Source organism: Danio rerio, chromosome 8, assembly GCF_049306965.1.
Source record: "Danio rerio strain Tuebingen ecotype United States chromosome 8, GRCz12tu, whole genome shotgun sequence".
In the NCBI taxonomy this organism is placed as follows: Eukaryota; Metazoa; Chordata; class Actinopteri; order Cypriniformes; family Danionidae; genus Danio; species Danio rerio.
The window spans coordinates 22201094-22215815 of record NC_133183.1 but is presented as its reverse complement, the minus strand read 5'-3'; the positions used below and the strand labels follow the sequence as shown (position 1 = coordinate 22215815).

At 37.5% G+C, this 14722-nt stretch overlaps 1 protein-coding gene across 4 annotated transcripts in view; it reads left to right on the top strand.

Moving 5' to 3' along the window:
• The window catches only part of adamts10 (ADAM metallopeptidase with thrombospondin type 1 motif, 10), a 92696-nt gene that overhangs the window by 44159 nt on the left and 33815 nt on the right, over positions 1 to 14722 (top strand). For all 4 annotated transcript variants that reach the window (XM_005166873.6, XM_009303901.5, XM_073909677.1 and 1 more), the window contains 5 exons: positions 621 to 728; positions 1167 to 1312; positions 3566 to 3629; positions 3889 to 3991; positions 10470 to 10603. In XM_005166873.6, the coding sequence (XP_005166930.1) occupies positions 621 to 728; positions 1167 to 1312; positions 3566 to 3629; positions 3889 to 3991; positions 10470 to 10603 (555 nt within the window). The remainder of the gene's footprint in view (positions 1 to 620; positions 729 to 1166; positions 1313 to 3565; positions 3630 to 3888; positions 3992 to 10469; positions 10604 to 14722) is intronic.

Below are 14722 nucleotides of genomic sequence, written 5' to 3'. Positions count from 1 at the left end.
ACATGATTTTTTTTCATTATTATTAGAATATACAAAAAGGTACACAATTTAAGATGATACAAATACAAAGCTATGAAACAATAACAAAAATACCAAAAACAACAACAATACAGTCAAATACTGGCAGGTGCGTGTGTTTGTGCATGTATATGTGTGCACATGTAAAGGAAACTTGATAAACAGTTCAGAGTACATACAAAAGGAACAGTAACAGTCACTTAATGAAGCAAGTAACATATATATATATATAAGGAATTTTTAAGAGCTGTCACAGAATTGTTGCCACCGCTTTCAGATTTCAGAGCTGAAGCTTGAATTAAATTTAAATCAGCTTTAAATTTAAATCAGGTTAGTGGCCCTTTTTTGAAGCTTCCAAAATGACATAAACGCATCATATAACTAACCTGTATGCCACCAGGGAATAAATTCACATTTAATAAAGTGGATCAGTGTGGTTTTATATAAAATGTTTCAGATTTTTAAATCATAAACCCAAATCTTCTACTTCTGGTGACTTTTCTGAACTGACCCTGAGGAGAATTTTCTTTTTTTTTTTTTTTTGGAGTGAACTATCGCTTTAATGTCTGTATTTTAATTTGTTAACATGCTTGTGTTTTCAGGAAGTGTGCAGTGAGCTCTGGTGCATGAGTAAAGGCAATCGCTGCATCACCAGTAGCATCCCAGCAGCTGAGGGCACCATTTGCCAGACCAGCACTATCGAAAAAGGGGTAAGCACAGGAAATTCTGGGATTGAGCCAGGAATATAAGAATGCTAGTTTTGGGAAGCAGAGCTTTTTGGGTTGTAGAGTATGTAGATCAATCATGTTCTTGCTTACAAAATATAAGGATGGGGAAAAAAAGCGACCACCTGGAAACTCTTAATTTCTTTCGATCTACATTTTATACAGTAGTTATGTCATTTTTGTTTTGATCTTAAAACTACTGACAGTTCTTACCAAAAAAAAAAGTTGTCATTTGGAACCTAAAATTTGTCTTTATTTGAAATATTATCAGACTTAATAAGTAACAAAAATAATAATAAAACAATAATGTTTCCACAGAAACATGTGAGCTTATCTTTTTTCTATAGCTATATGGCTGTTTATCAATTTATTCGATTGCCACATATTAAATCTTATGTATATATACACTTTTTTTCTCATTAGTGGTGCTACAAGAGATTGTGTGTGCCGTATGGAACACGGCCCGAGGGTGTGGATGGTGGGTGGGGCCACTGGTCTCCATGGGAGGAGTGTAGTCGCACATGTGGGGGCGGAGTCTCATCCTCCATTCGTCATTGTGACAGCCCCAGGTAAGTCATGGTCATGTGATTGTTTGATACTTTTTTGAAAGGGTAATACTGTACACTTTTTAACAATGTTTTAAATAGTGGTGTGCTAATAAATACAATATAGTTAATAAAAGGCTACATTAAATTAGTCCAATTTTTTCATTAATTTCATTAATGGCAAGACCAGAGAACTATGTAATTACACTATTTTTTTTTGTAGACCAGTATTACCTTCTGTTCTTTTATTACAATAGATAGATGTCTACTCAGGAGATCCATATATGCATATTGCATTGTGGTATATACAGTGCATGCGGAAAGTAGTCATAGCGCTTCACTTTTCCACATTTTTTTATGTTACAGCTTTTATTTATTTATTATTTAAATTCATTTAGTTCTTTAAAATTCTACACACAACATACCATAATGACAATGTGAAAAAAAGATTATTTGAAATTGTAGAAAATTTATAAAAAATAAAAAACCTGAAAAATCACATGTACATAAGTATTCACAGCCTTTGATCAATATTATGTTAATGCACCTTTGGCAGCAATTATAGCCTCAAGTGTTTTTGAATATGATGTCACAAGCACACCTGTCTTTGGGAACTTTTGCTCATTCCTCTTTGCAATACCTCTCAAGCTCTATCAGGCTGGATGGGAATCGACGGTGTACAGCCATTTTCAGATCTCTCCAGAGATGTTCAATAGGATTTAGGTCTGGACTCTGGCTGTGCCACTCAAGGACATTCACCGAGTTGTTGTGAAGCCACTCCATTGACATTTTGGCGATGTGCATTTGGTCATTGTCCTGTTGGAAGATGAACCGTCGCTCCAGTCTGAGATCAAGAGCAATCTGAAGCAGGTTTTCATTCAGGATATCTCTGTACATTGCTGCATTTATCTTTCCCTTTCCTGACTAGTCTTCCAGTTCCTGCTGCTGAAAAACATCCCCACAGCATGATGCTGCCACCACCATGTTACACTGTAGGGATGGTATTAGCCTGGTGATGAGCGGTGCCTGATATTCTCCAAACTATTGTCTGGCATTCACTAAAAAAAGTTCAATTTTAGTGTCATCAGAGCAGAGAATTTAGTTTCTTATGGTCTGAGAGTCCTTCAGATGCCTTTTGGCAAATTCCAGGTGGGGAATGGCTTCCGTCTGGCCACTCTACCACACAGGCCTGATTGGTGGATTGCTGCACTGATGATTGTCCTTCTGTAAGGCTCTCTTCTCTCCACAGAAGAACGCTGGAGCTCAGACAGAGTGACTATCAGGTTATTGATCACCTCCTTAACTAAGGCTGGCCAGCTCTAGGAAGAGTTCTGGTGGTTCCAAACACCTTCCACTTATGGATGATGGTGGCCACTATGCTCATTGGAACTTTCAGAGCAGCAGAAATTTTTCTGTAACCTTCCCCAGCCTTGTGCCTCGAGACAATCCTGTCTCAGAGGTCTACAGACAATTTCTTTGTCTTCATGCTTGTTTTGTGCTTTGACATGCACAGTCAACCTTGGGCCTTAACTAGACAGGTGTATGCCTTTTCAAATCATGTCCAATCAGCTGAATTTACCACAGATAAACTCCAATTAAGCTGCAGAAACATCTTAAGAATGATCAGTGGAAACAGAATGTACCTGAGCTCCATTTAGAGCTTCACAGCAAAGGCTGTGAATACTTATGTACATGTGATTTTTCAGCTTTTTTATTTTTAGTAAATTTGCAACAGTTTAAAAAAATCTTTTTTTAAATTGTTATTACGGGATATTGTGTGTAGAATTTTGAGGAAATAAATAAATTTAATTAATTTTGGAATAAGGCTGTAACATAAAACAATGCGGAAAAAGTGAAGCGCTATGAATACTTTCCGGATGCACTATAGTGTTCTGTGCAGCGTAGTAGATCATTTATGTAAGTTTGTGGCCAGTAGTATTGTAATTCACAAAATGTGTATTTTATTGCATTAAATAAGCATAAGGCACTTCTATCAAAATAATTTTTTGAATGACAGTCTTTCAGGCATTCTTTTGAATATTAGTACTGTGTAAATATAGCTATGATTTGATGGTTCATACTGTTCTTACTCTCAGCCCATTGTACTCTGTGAACCTAGTCTGACAGCGTGCCAGGGAAAACGGGAAAAACTAACAGATTGACAGAAAGACAGAAGATGTCTGGCTGAAATGAACTTGAGCAGAATGATTGTGTAATTGGGAGTTACATTGAAATTACACTCAGATGTGTCTGATGCCTGTCCTTGTGTGGATGCAGGCCAACGGTTGGAGGGAAATATTGTCTTGGAGAGAGGAAGCGCTTCAGATCCTGCAACATTGATGTGAGTTCGAAGCCCACTTGCCACTTAATGACTCACATTTGTGTGTATATGGAGAATGGCTTTTGTGGATGGATTCTGCTTGTGTATAATCTAAATTAGACATGACTGACCCATTGGTGGTTTGTTGCGTGCATTAGGCAAAATGTTAATCTAGGTATATTTGAGTAAATTGAAACTGTTCATAGTTACTATGGTCTACAATATTATTCTCAGACTGATGGATTGAATAGTGGGTGTGTGTGTGTGTGTGTGTGTGTAGGAGTGTCCAGTCGGGTCTCAGGATTTTCGGGAGATTCAGTGCTCAGACTTTGACAGCGTTCCTTTCCGGGGAAAATTCTACACCTGGAAGCCATACAGGGGAGGTGAGTGCCCTATTAAACATCTGTCCTGATACATACAGATGATTTGTGCCACTTAAGTTGGCTGTTGTTACTCTAAACTGCTATGGATCTGCCTTAAAAGAAAGTTCCAAATGAATGAAGTATGCAAGATAAATCAGTGGTCATGTTGGTATTAGACAATAAATGTGAAAAAGAAAGTTCATCACACACACAGACACCATCTTTTTGAAATTTGCACAAAGTATGTATTCTAAAACTACGGGTTAACTATGAATACAGTATATACACTATACATACATGTATATATAAAACTTTTAAATACTTGCAGTACAAATGAAAAACTGAATTGTGGACTATTTGTGCTCTAACATTTTACTACTATTACACATATTGTACACTTAAAAATATTTTTTTACTGTATGTACTAAAAGTGGGCTAATGCAGTCCAAATCCATATTCTAGTAGTACGAATACAAGTATACTACTAGATCATAGATGTTAGTTGTTGCGAATGGTAGACGTGCAGACAGGGGTTAGTTCCAAACACAGCTTTATTTTAGAATGGTCAGGCTGGCAGGGGTCGAAAACCAGCATATACAGTGTGATAGACAATCTAAGAGCCCAATCCAAAAACAGGCAAAAGTTCAGGGCAGACAGCAAAGATTTAAAAACACGATAAACAGTCCAAAGGTCAAAGCATGGGAAAAAGAAGGAAACCACTTTGAATAAATGCAACAACTAATCAATACTCAGCAAAGTATGAGTGAAACTGTGGTGCATATATAGTCCAAGTAATTAGTCAATGTTGGTAGCCTCACTGCAAGAAGGTCGCTGGTTCGAGCCTCAGCTGGGTCAGTTGGCGTTTGGAGTTTGCATGTTGATGATCAATAAATAAGCATAGATAGTAGACAGTGTAACCTTCACTTATTTTAAAATCAAGCACACTTCATACAAAAATTTCTGACTTGTAATATGTGGGCATATTAAATGTAGATTTTCCTCATATGCTTATTAAGGTTTGCATAAAAACCACGTACATTAGTAAAATTGTACTGCTGGTTAAATTGAACTTGATAAAGTAAATGTGACTATGTGCATATTTTCCCGTCTTTGTGGTAGTTTTACTAAAAAATAAAGATATTGAGAAGAACAATTGCCTGTAAAGTCACTTAAGTTACCCAAATTGTTTTCGGCTGTTTTTACGCTATTGCACAATACAATTGGTTGTGGCAGATTAATATATATTATGCCTATTATTTGTAGTAATTTTTATAGCAATTTAAACTACCCCTTCAATATGTACAACAAGAAACATAAAGCTAGAGTTTTGACTGCATATAGTCTGTGGAAGAAGGACTGAGAAATATGAATGTTTGAAATATAAATATCATGTCTGTTATCCTAAGGTGCATTAAATACATCAGCTTTCCACTTTTTATTTATGCTTGAATGTTAAAACGGCCCTCCTATGAATTGTCTGTCACTGAAATAGCCCCTTGTCAATTTGAGTTTGAGACCCCTGCTTTAAAGTATAGTATGTTAATATAATCCCACTGTTACTTTATTTTTTATTTTATTTAATTCTGCCAAATATGCATAAAATTGCCACAAAATAATACAATTATAAAGAACAAAATGTCTGTAAGAGTGCACAAGGGTTATTTATACACACATTCTCTCTTTCTGTTTTAAACAAACAGCATTGGCTCAGTGTGGCTCAATGTTGAGCCACTGGTATTAATTTAGTTTCTTCTGTATATGTTTTTTCGACTCTCAAAGTGATCTTTTACCTACTTAAGTCTTTCATGATTATGGGAATGTTTAAGTGCTTACTTGTTGTTGTTAAAACTATTTAGGGCTTTTGAAGGTGGTTTAGATATTAGGACTGGACCACCGTGCTTCCAAAGAACCAATCTCTGCACTGGCTCATGTCCAAAACAGATGTGAGAGAGATATAATGAGAACGAAACTCCCGATAACAGTCTGGCATCCATATGTTAGGCGATACACTGCCAGCTCCCTGAATCCCAGGTTTAAGTTCCTGCTTTTGATGAGTGCGAAGCTGGCCGTCAAGGACATAACTGCCTTTAATCTGGCCCTCCAATAACATAATGACTTGCAGAGAGAAACCCACTGCAGGCTACAAGCGCTGCTTTCATCAAGTCAGCTGATTTTACAGTGGAAATCCCTTGCAGCTGTTAAAATAAGTGCCAGACTGCTGTTTTACCCTGCTGTAGGGTCAGTTCGCTTATAGACCTTAGACCTCCATTCTCTTTCTCTGTTCATGTTTCCTTTGTGTGTGTCTTTTAACTTCACTGTGTTTGTTTGAAATTTATGTATAGCTTACTATAGATTGTATAGTAGTGTGCAATAATCATTGCAACACAGGCTTATTGGAAATACGTCATTCAGCTTACATTAATGTGAAACTGCAAAAACAATATTCAGCATACATTTGACTGCAGTTTCTTGGTAAAATGAATGCTTTGAGGCAGTATGATGTCAACACTTATTGTTACACTAATGTTATTTACAGGGACGCATTGCCAACAAATGATGGATTATTTTTGTGCAGTTCTTTGCACAACAGAATCAATAGCACAAAACGATCTCTATGATTTCTTTGATTTGTAATCAGATACATTTATCTCACAAGTTTGTCACCATATGTCCTCCTGCCATGGTCACTGGTCAGTTTCCTCAGAAGCTCACCTTGTATGGTGTTGTACTTTTAATGCAGAGCACTCTGGTTTGAATTGAGTGAAACACGCTTCCACAAAACAGGTACAAACAGATCAAGTTTGGTAAAACTATTCAGCCGTGGTGCATTTTTTTCTGTCCAATACACTGTTGGTTGCTTGGTTGGTTGGGTTTAGAGAAGGGTTCAGGTTAGTCAATCGTAAGGTGATCTGTATGATAAGCCTGCCTTCTCATCATCATTGTACATGTAAATGATCCATAGAACAAAATGCAGCCTAAGTAACAAATTTCAGATTTGCAAAAATGTATACATCACCCCAATAGATTTTTACATTTGCAATGAAATCAGAGCAGTGTATTTTACATTTTGCAAAAATGTAGCCCAAGGCAAGTATTTCTATTGAGCCTGGAAGTGTGTTGTGCTATTGAATTTGATCCGTTGAATTGTCTGTTGCTTTATTGCTTAACTTGGTTTGTGTTGTCATTCTTCACTATAAATATTTTATTCTTTTTCATGCATTCATTTTTTACTCTTTTACTAGTTTTTAATACTAAAATACAGTAGTTTGTCTAAGTTAGGGCAAGGCTGCATTATGAATAAATTATGAAAGCAATTTTTCACAATATGTTGTTATTAATATTAAATCAAATCTCTTTTAATTTTGAAAGACAGATTTTTTTCTCACATAGATACTTGGCAATTTTAACCACTCTTTTATTGTCAGAAAACAAACATTTCACAAATCTGACATGCAATATTGGTAAAGAGACAATTTTATAAAACTTGTATGGTGTAAACGTAAAACCGTTTGGCAGTTACTTTATATATTATTTAGTGCATTGTGCTCTAGCTTTAAACTCTCTTGCCAAAACCTTCTGAAACCCATATGACTCCAATGAATCTCTCTTCTAGCCACTTAAAAAATATACCTGAGCCCTGCCAGAGTAAAACCTCATGGGATATGCAGTTTCCATCGTAAGCCTACTTCGGTGTATGTTTTCACAGGCACCCAGGACCTTATCAAGTTAGTCCAACACTAACAGAAAACTTGGCCAGCAGCTCAAAAACTGCCCTCTTTAGGTTTATAAAACACGTGTAGTGGAAGAGTTATTATTTAACATGAAGGCTGTGGTAGATTTGAGCCTACTGATAAGGCTAGCAAGAGCCAAAGTGACATTACTCAGAGTTTTAACACCATTGCTGCCAGGTACAGGAGAGGGGAATGGGTTCAAACCCTCCAGCCTTTCGACATAAAAAAGGGCCCTGATCAGGGATGAAATCCCACTGGTACCAGTATGTATGAGATTAGAAGTTGATTAACTCTTTGTTCTCTTTTGCACACTTATTGGTCACACTTTGTTTTAAGGTACAATTCTCTATTAACAAATCGTTAACTGTGACTTTTAGCTAAATCTACTATTTTGCTGCTTATTAATAGTTATTAAGGTAGTAGTTTGGTTTAGGTAGGATTAGTGATGTAGAATAATGCAAAATATGTACTTTGTAAGTACAAAAAAGCCAATATCTTAATAGGCTGGTAATTATAAACCACTAATTAATAGTGAGAATTAGTACTTAAGCTAATGTATTACTCAATGATTAAACACACCTTTCCAGTACTGGGTTGGTTGGATCCCTTTAGAGCAGGGGTGTCCAAACTCAGTCCTTTGTTCTTCATATTTTAGTTTCAACCCCAATTTAATACACCTGAACCAACTAAGCAAGCTCTTTCTATTGCTGCCTCCCAATTCACAAACTATCTATATTAAATAATATTTGAAAATAGAATTAGTATGTCCCAAACAATAGTATGTTGAAAAGAGTTTGCCAAAGGCATCCGGATGATTTACTAATTCCGGTATAAATTCGAAGTGTTGAAGCAACCATACTCTTACCGCTAATATTGCCCACAGCACATTGCCCGCTGGACGTGAAATTGATCAGAACTACATACATGGGTGAAAAGTGTAAATAAACTACAAACATGGCGGACACGCGAGACCAACTGTCAAGTAGAGAGGCTTCAGTAAAGTTCTTTGAATGACTGTTAATCAATATTGGGCCAGCTGGAACATTTAAACATCATTTTCTGTGTTATATTTCACCTGCAACAACAATGTGAACTTATTTCAAGATATGTTTGGACATAAATGTCCAGTGTGTCCAAGTGTGTCCAAAAGCTTGCATACTCTTCTGTTACACACTCAAAAGTATATACTTTTGCTTTACAAAAAAAGATAGAAACTTCCAAAAATAGAAACTTCCAGGGAGGTGTGTTGAAGGAAGTTGGAGCTAAACTAGGACACTGTATGGACACCTCTGCCTCAGAGTCGTAGATTCAATAAGGTTTTTGAAACATTCCTCTGATATTTTGGTCTATATAAACATAATCACAACATACAGTTGCTTCAAATTTGTTTGCTTCATATCCATGATGCCAGTCTCACATTCCAGCAAATCCAAAGGGTGCTCTGTTGGATTGGCATCTGGTGACTTTGGAGGTCATTCGAGCATTGAGATCTCAAGACTTTTTGAGGACATTAAAATATAGACCATTTTATTGTGGTCATGTCATTGATCCAAGAACATTTCCTGCTTGTTATCAAACTATTTCATAACTGTTACAAGAGGCAATTTAATCATAACTTAATGTTAAAAGGGTGTTAAAAACATTGTGTTAATGTTCTCGGAAGCTGTGGAAATTAAAAATGTAAAGCAGAAAATATGTTGGGCCCATTGTTTTTGTTTACATCCCTCAAAATGGTCTATAGTGAACTCACGTTCAAGAATCTAACCGGAGATGACGAAGCTTTGTGACATAGACAAGACAAGACTGGTTAATAAAACAAATATGTGTACAGAATGTGCATTTTAGGCTTAACCTATAAGCAAACTATCTAAAATGTGCCCCAGACTCTATTCTCTGCTATTCAAAGATTTAACAGCAAGGGAAGAATAAACTAACTTACATAAACCCCACAAGCTCATTAAAATACCACATGGAGCTCTACAGAGAGCTGGCAGCTGTCCTACAGAGTTAGTATAGTTATAAAGCTCCATTTGGCTGCATGAAATACGCCATTCACGTGTCCCCATTGTTGGAAGAGCATTAAACTGTGGAGTGAATTTGCCAACAGTTTGTTTTCAAGTTTGTTTTGCCGTTGTGTAATGTTGTAAAGTTAACAAAGCATAAAACATGAGGAGTCAATTCTGTACAAGCAACATGATCACAATGGTGTTAGCCTTACCATTGGTGTGACAAGCATATTAACATTCTGTCCTATGTATTTGATGACAGACTGTTTTTAATGTCTTACATAAAATGTTTTATGTCTTACATGTCAGGCTTTGTAGAATTAATGACATGCAGTGGTTCTCATACGGATACACTACCTGTCTTAACTATTATATATACTAGCATTCAAATGTCTGGGATAAAGAGACGGTAAAGTGACTGTAAAGACATTTATATCAACATTTTTTATTTTGAATCCTCTAAAATTGTATAATACTTTCCCCCAAATATTCAGCAGTATTTTTAATGTTGTAATATTTCACAATATTGCTGTTTTACTGTTTTATTTAACTGCTAAAATGTAAATTATGTAAATGATTTCAGCATGAGCTGATGTTTCTTTATCTTTAGCATAATTAATCTCTTGAATTTATGATTTTTGTTTTACAATGCTTATCTTTGTAAATATGTTTCTCCCAGCTGTTTGTGTGAGTATTTAACATGTTTCTGACTGAATGGCTCTTGATGCTTGAGGTGTGATGTTTTGCACATTTTGGCTGCAGGTGGAGTGAAGTCATGCTCACTGAACTGCCTGGCCGAGGGCTATAACTTCTACACTGAGCGCGCTCCAGCTGTAGTGGACGGCACACCCTGCAGAGATGACTCTCTGGACGTTTGTGTTAATGGGGAGTGTAAGGTAAGACAGTAACACACCAATTTCTATTAAGCATACATATCTTTATGACAATGCTAATATGAAGTTTTTTGGCTGCCTTTGAACTTCTGAAAGACCATGAGACTGAAGGGAACAAGAAAGTCTCTTTCAGTTACTGACACATAGATCTACTATTCTCTCAACACATTATTGTAGCAATATGGAGCATTATGGATTTAATTATGGTGCTCTGATCTGTTAAGAATCCATTTTGTCACATTTTTCACTATCAGGAATGCTTTAACACTCAAGTTTTCTGCTATTGCAGATTTCAGCGTTGTTTGGTTGGTGTGAAAGTAATTCACATCTGAGCACTGCTTATAGTGGAGGGAACAGAAAATAACATCATTTTGACAAAAATGGACAAATCAGGATGGTAAATACTCTAGGGTTGGTCTTTCATCAACTTGCACTGTTCTTTTACTTGTTATATTCTTGCAGTCTCCTTTATAAGTCTCTACACTAGTGTCTTTCATCTTGTTTCAGTCACCTCATATACACCCAGCACCTCTCCCAGACCCTTACCCGTAAGACTTCACAATAGCCGCATTTCCACTATCGGGCCAGTGCGAGCCAGGGCTTTAATTGGGCCGGGCATGGCCAATAGACCGGAGGGTTGAGAAATGAGGCTGAAATCATGTCACGTTTCCACTGTTGGGCTAGTAGCTCACAGCGCGTCACGCAAACACCGCCCACAGAACGTCCCCGAATCAAACGTCACACAACCCACCCACTTCAGCAGGAATGAGGCAGATAAAGCAGAGCATAGAATCATCACGAAACGAAACCATTAAAATGAAGACAACCGAAACAAACAAACGACACGTTACTGTACAGCAGTACATAAAATGTCTATACGCACAGACCTGTGTATTTCCATTCATTAACTTACATTTGTTTACTCGCCGACCGACTGTTGGCATTGTGCATCGTGTGCTCTCACCACTAACGCAGGGACCCATCACAGAGAGCGCACACATCCATAATATAAAGCCACAGAAATTCTCCTTTATAACTCGATATGGCATGTATTTTATAACATCCTCATTTTGATAGAAGTCGTGTTAAGTTTCCAGCACAAGTGCGAGTACCCTAAAAAAAAATATATTTGTTGCGCTCGGCAGCTATTCACTAAAGCTCTTCATTTAAAGTTTCATTTATAAATTTTACCACGTCATATAAAAATATAAACAGTTGTTTGAGGATATAGAACACATTTTGTGTTTGGACTTTCCCCCAATGCGTTTAAAGCAGCGAGCGCTGCGCAGGACTGAGTGACAGAAAAAAAGGTAGGCTAGATTCTGCTTTCACTCACCCAAATAATGCTCTGTTTGCGCGATTTGATTAATATCATCGTATCCAAATACTTTATAAATATTTACTTATATAAATATTTACTTTATATTTCAAACCTTCTCCGGTGTTAATTGTTTTTAGAAAATATCGAAAATCTTTTTTTTCAGACAGGTCTTTGTAAAATGAAAGTTAGGCTATATGTGGCTTTAAAACGGTTTGATTTATGTATTGTATATAGGCTACCTACATTGTTATAGCTAGCTTTTGTTTATTTTATATAGGTTAATTTATTTAATGTGATTTTATATATATCCGATATTTGTAATTCTTTAAATTATATTTTAATATAGCTTAGGCTATTTTATCAAGATATGACACTATATTGTTTAAAGTCTACGAAAGTGGGAACGTAATTTGTTTAGTTTTATGTCTTTCTGTTGTATTTATTTTGTGTATTATCTCCAAAATAAATAAAGAAAAAAGCAGCTCGCGGCATAACAGAGCTGTGAAGAAGCGCTCTTGCCCGGTCTCACACACACATACAGGCATCTAAACACGCACAAACAAACATTTTAAACTTGACAAAAACTCTCGAAAACCTTTACTGTCTGCTGTGTCTTTAATATGGTGTAAAGATTATTATGCGTTATTGAAACATAAAGGAGGACGCAGCAAAGAACGTCACTATAAATTAAGCCTTACATTTAAAAGGCAAACATAAGGGTGATCATACGCAAAAAGACCCCAGACTATAAGGCTAGATGTTTTCTTTCCCTTATTTCTTTATTTGTTTGGCGCATGTACTCATGTGCGATCAGAAAACTGCCCGCCTCTCCTTTCACTCCGCCCCGAAGCCCCAGCTGGCCCTCCTTGGCCCAAGGTATTCGGCGGGCCGAAAAAGGCCGGCCACTGGCCCCAAGAAAGCACCGCTTTGGCCCGATTAGGCCCTGGAAGTGACAGTGGAAAGCCCACTGGCCTTGGCTCGCCCTGGCTCGCTCGCTTTAGGCGCGATAGTGGAAACGCGGCTATTGACCACAGTGCCTGGCGATAAGGACTCACTCAGTTTTGCAGATGAACTGGATGCCCCTTGGTGGCTGGCCTTGTACTCTCTCCTTTCTAAATGTCCAATCAATTGCTCCTTTTAAACCTACGAACAATAAACCCTGTCCCCTCTCTATGGCTTTTGCAATCCATCATGATTGACAGCAGGCCTTTGCTATCTGGGAATGTCAGAAACTTCTCCAAATCCTTATGTATGGCAATACCCATTTTTGTCTTAATGGATGGCAGTCATCCCACCTTACATGCTCTTGCAGACTGTACCAATCATATCAGTTGGAAACCTCTTTTAGCCCCACCAGTGTGAAGTTTTGGTGGTGCCAGACCCCACCATTTAAAATTTGAAGAGTTGTGCTTGACAGTATATCCTATTTTTTACCAAGGCAGTTCCAGTACAGTTTTTTTTTTTGTTCGGCTCTGAACCAAGACAAGTGGTTTGAGTAGCACCAAAACATTACTAAGTTAGAAGTTAGAACCTCTTGCATTGGAGGCTGAGGGTGGGGCATGAACAACGAGACAAACAGAAACAATTTTGAGCTCTTCTCCAAGGGAACTTTCCAATTTTCTTTACATAAGTTCACATACTTGGGCTTCTCCAATAGCTTTTCAATAAGAGGCATAAGAAATGTGTCAAATCTTTACTGGTCAATTATTTTTAAGATGTTGATGCATATGCAATGCAAATTGGGCTACTACACTCAGTGACTCCCAACTCCATCATCACTTCGATCTCTGTCGCCATGGTACCATCATCCTTTCAGGTATTCTTTATGGCTAGTGTTAAGAAGTTGTCAGAGCCAGGAGGTGAATGCGGTGTTATATCTGGTTCGTCCACCATGCCCTCTAATGAGCAATTCAAGGAATAAATCTAGATGTGGTTGCAGCTCAGCATGCTGGGTCTCTTTTAAGTGTAATAGGTTTGCCTTTGATTGCATTGTTGTCTCATCCTTCATTGGCCTCGCAGCTTTTTTTGCAGGAGATCCTGGGTTGGACTTTGGTCGATACTGGGCTTTGCTCTTTTTTAAAGGTCTCACAATATACACAAGATGCACTGGAAAATGACAGTAATAACAGAGACAGCAAAGCTTCGCTTTTTTACGTGTGGGGTATGTTGTGCAGTATGTCTGTACATCAGGGTACATGGAAGGCCAAACAAATCATGGGCTTATGTGTGCATGTGTGTTCTGAAGTGCAATGTGTCCTGCCCATGGTATGCTGTGAGCAATGTGTAAAACTTTAGGACAGGGGTGGCCAACCCTGTTCTTGGAGAGCCACCTTCCTGCAGATTTTAGTTGCAACCCATATTAAACACACCTGCCTGTAATTATTACATGGTGTTCAGGTATTAATTAATTGGTTCAGGTGTGTTTGATATGGGTAGCAACTGAAATCTACAGGAAGGTGGCTCTCCAGAAACAGGGTTGGCCACCCCTGCTTTATGACAACATGTAGCGACAGCCAAACAAGCGAATTCAGAGAAGTTTGATTTCCAGGGCTGGGGTACTTAAACCATTTTCTAATCTTTATTGATTATGTGTCTTTCTAGAGTCATTGATCCCACAACAGACTATAGTGTGAGTCTGGAAATGGCTGCAGATCTCTCTTTACTTAAATTGGACAAGCTTCTGACTGATATATTTTTTTAAATAAGCACTAAATGGCTTGTTCTTGACACTCTCAAAGCTTTGCATATTTTCCCTCAATAGTTAAAAGAAAGCCACAGTGCTTCATGAGGTCCCATTTCCC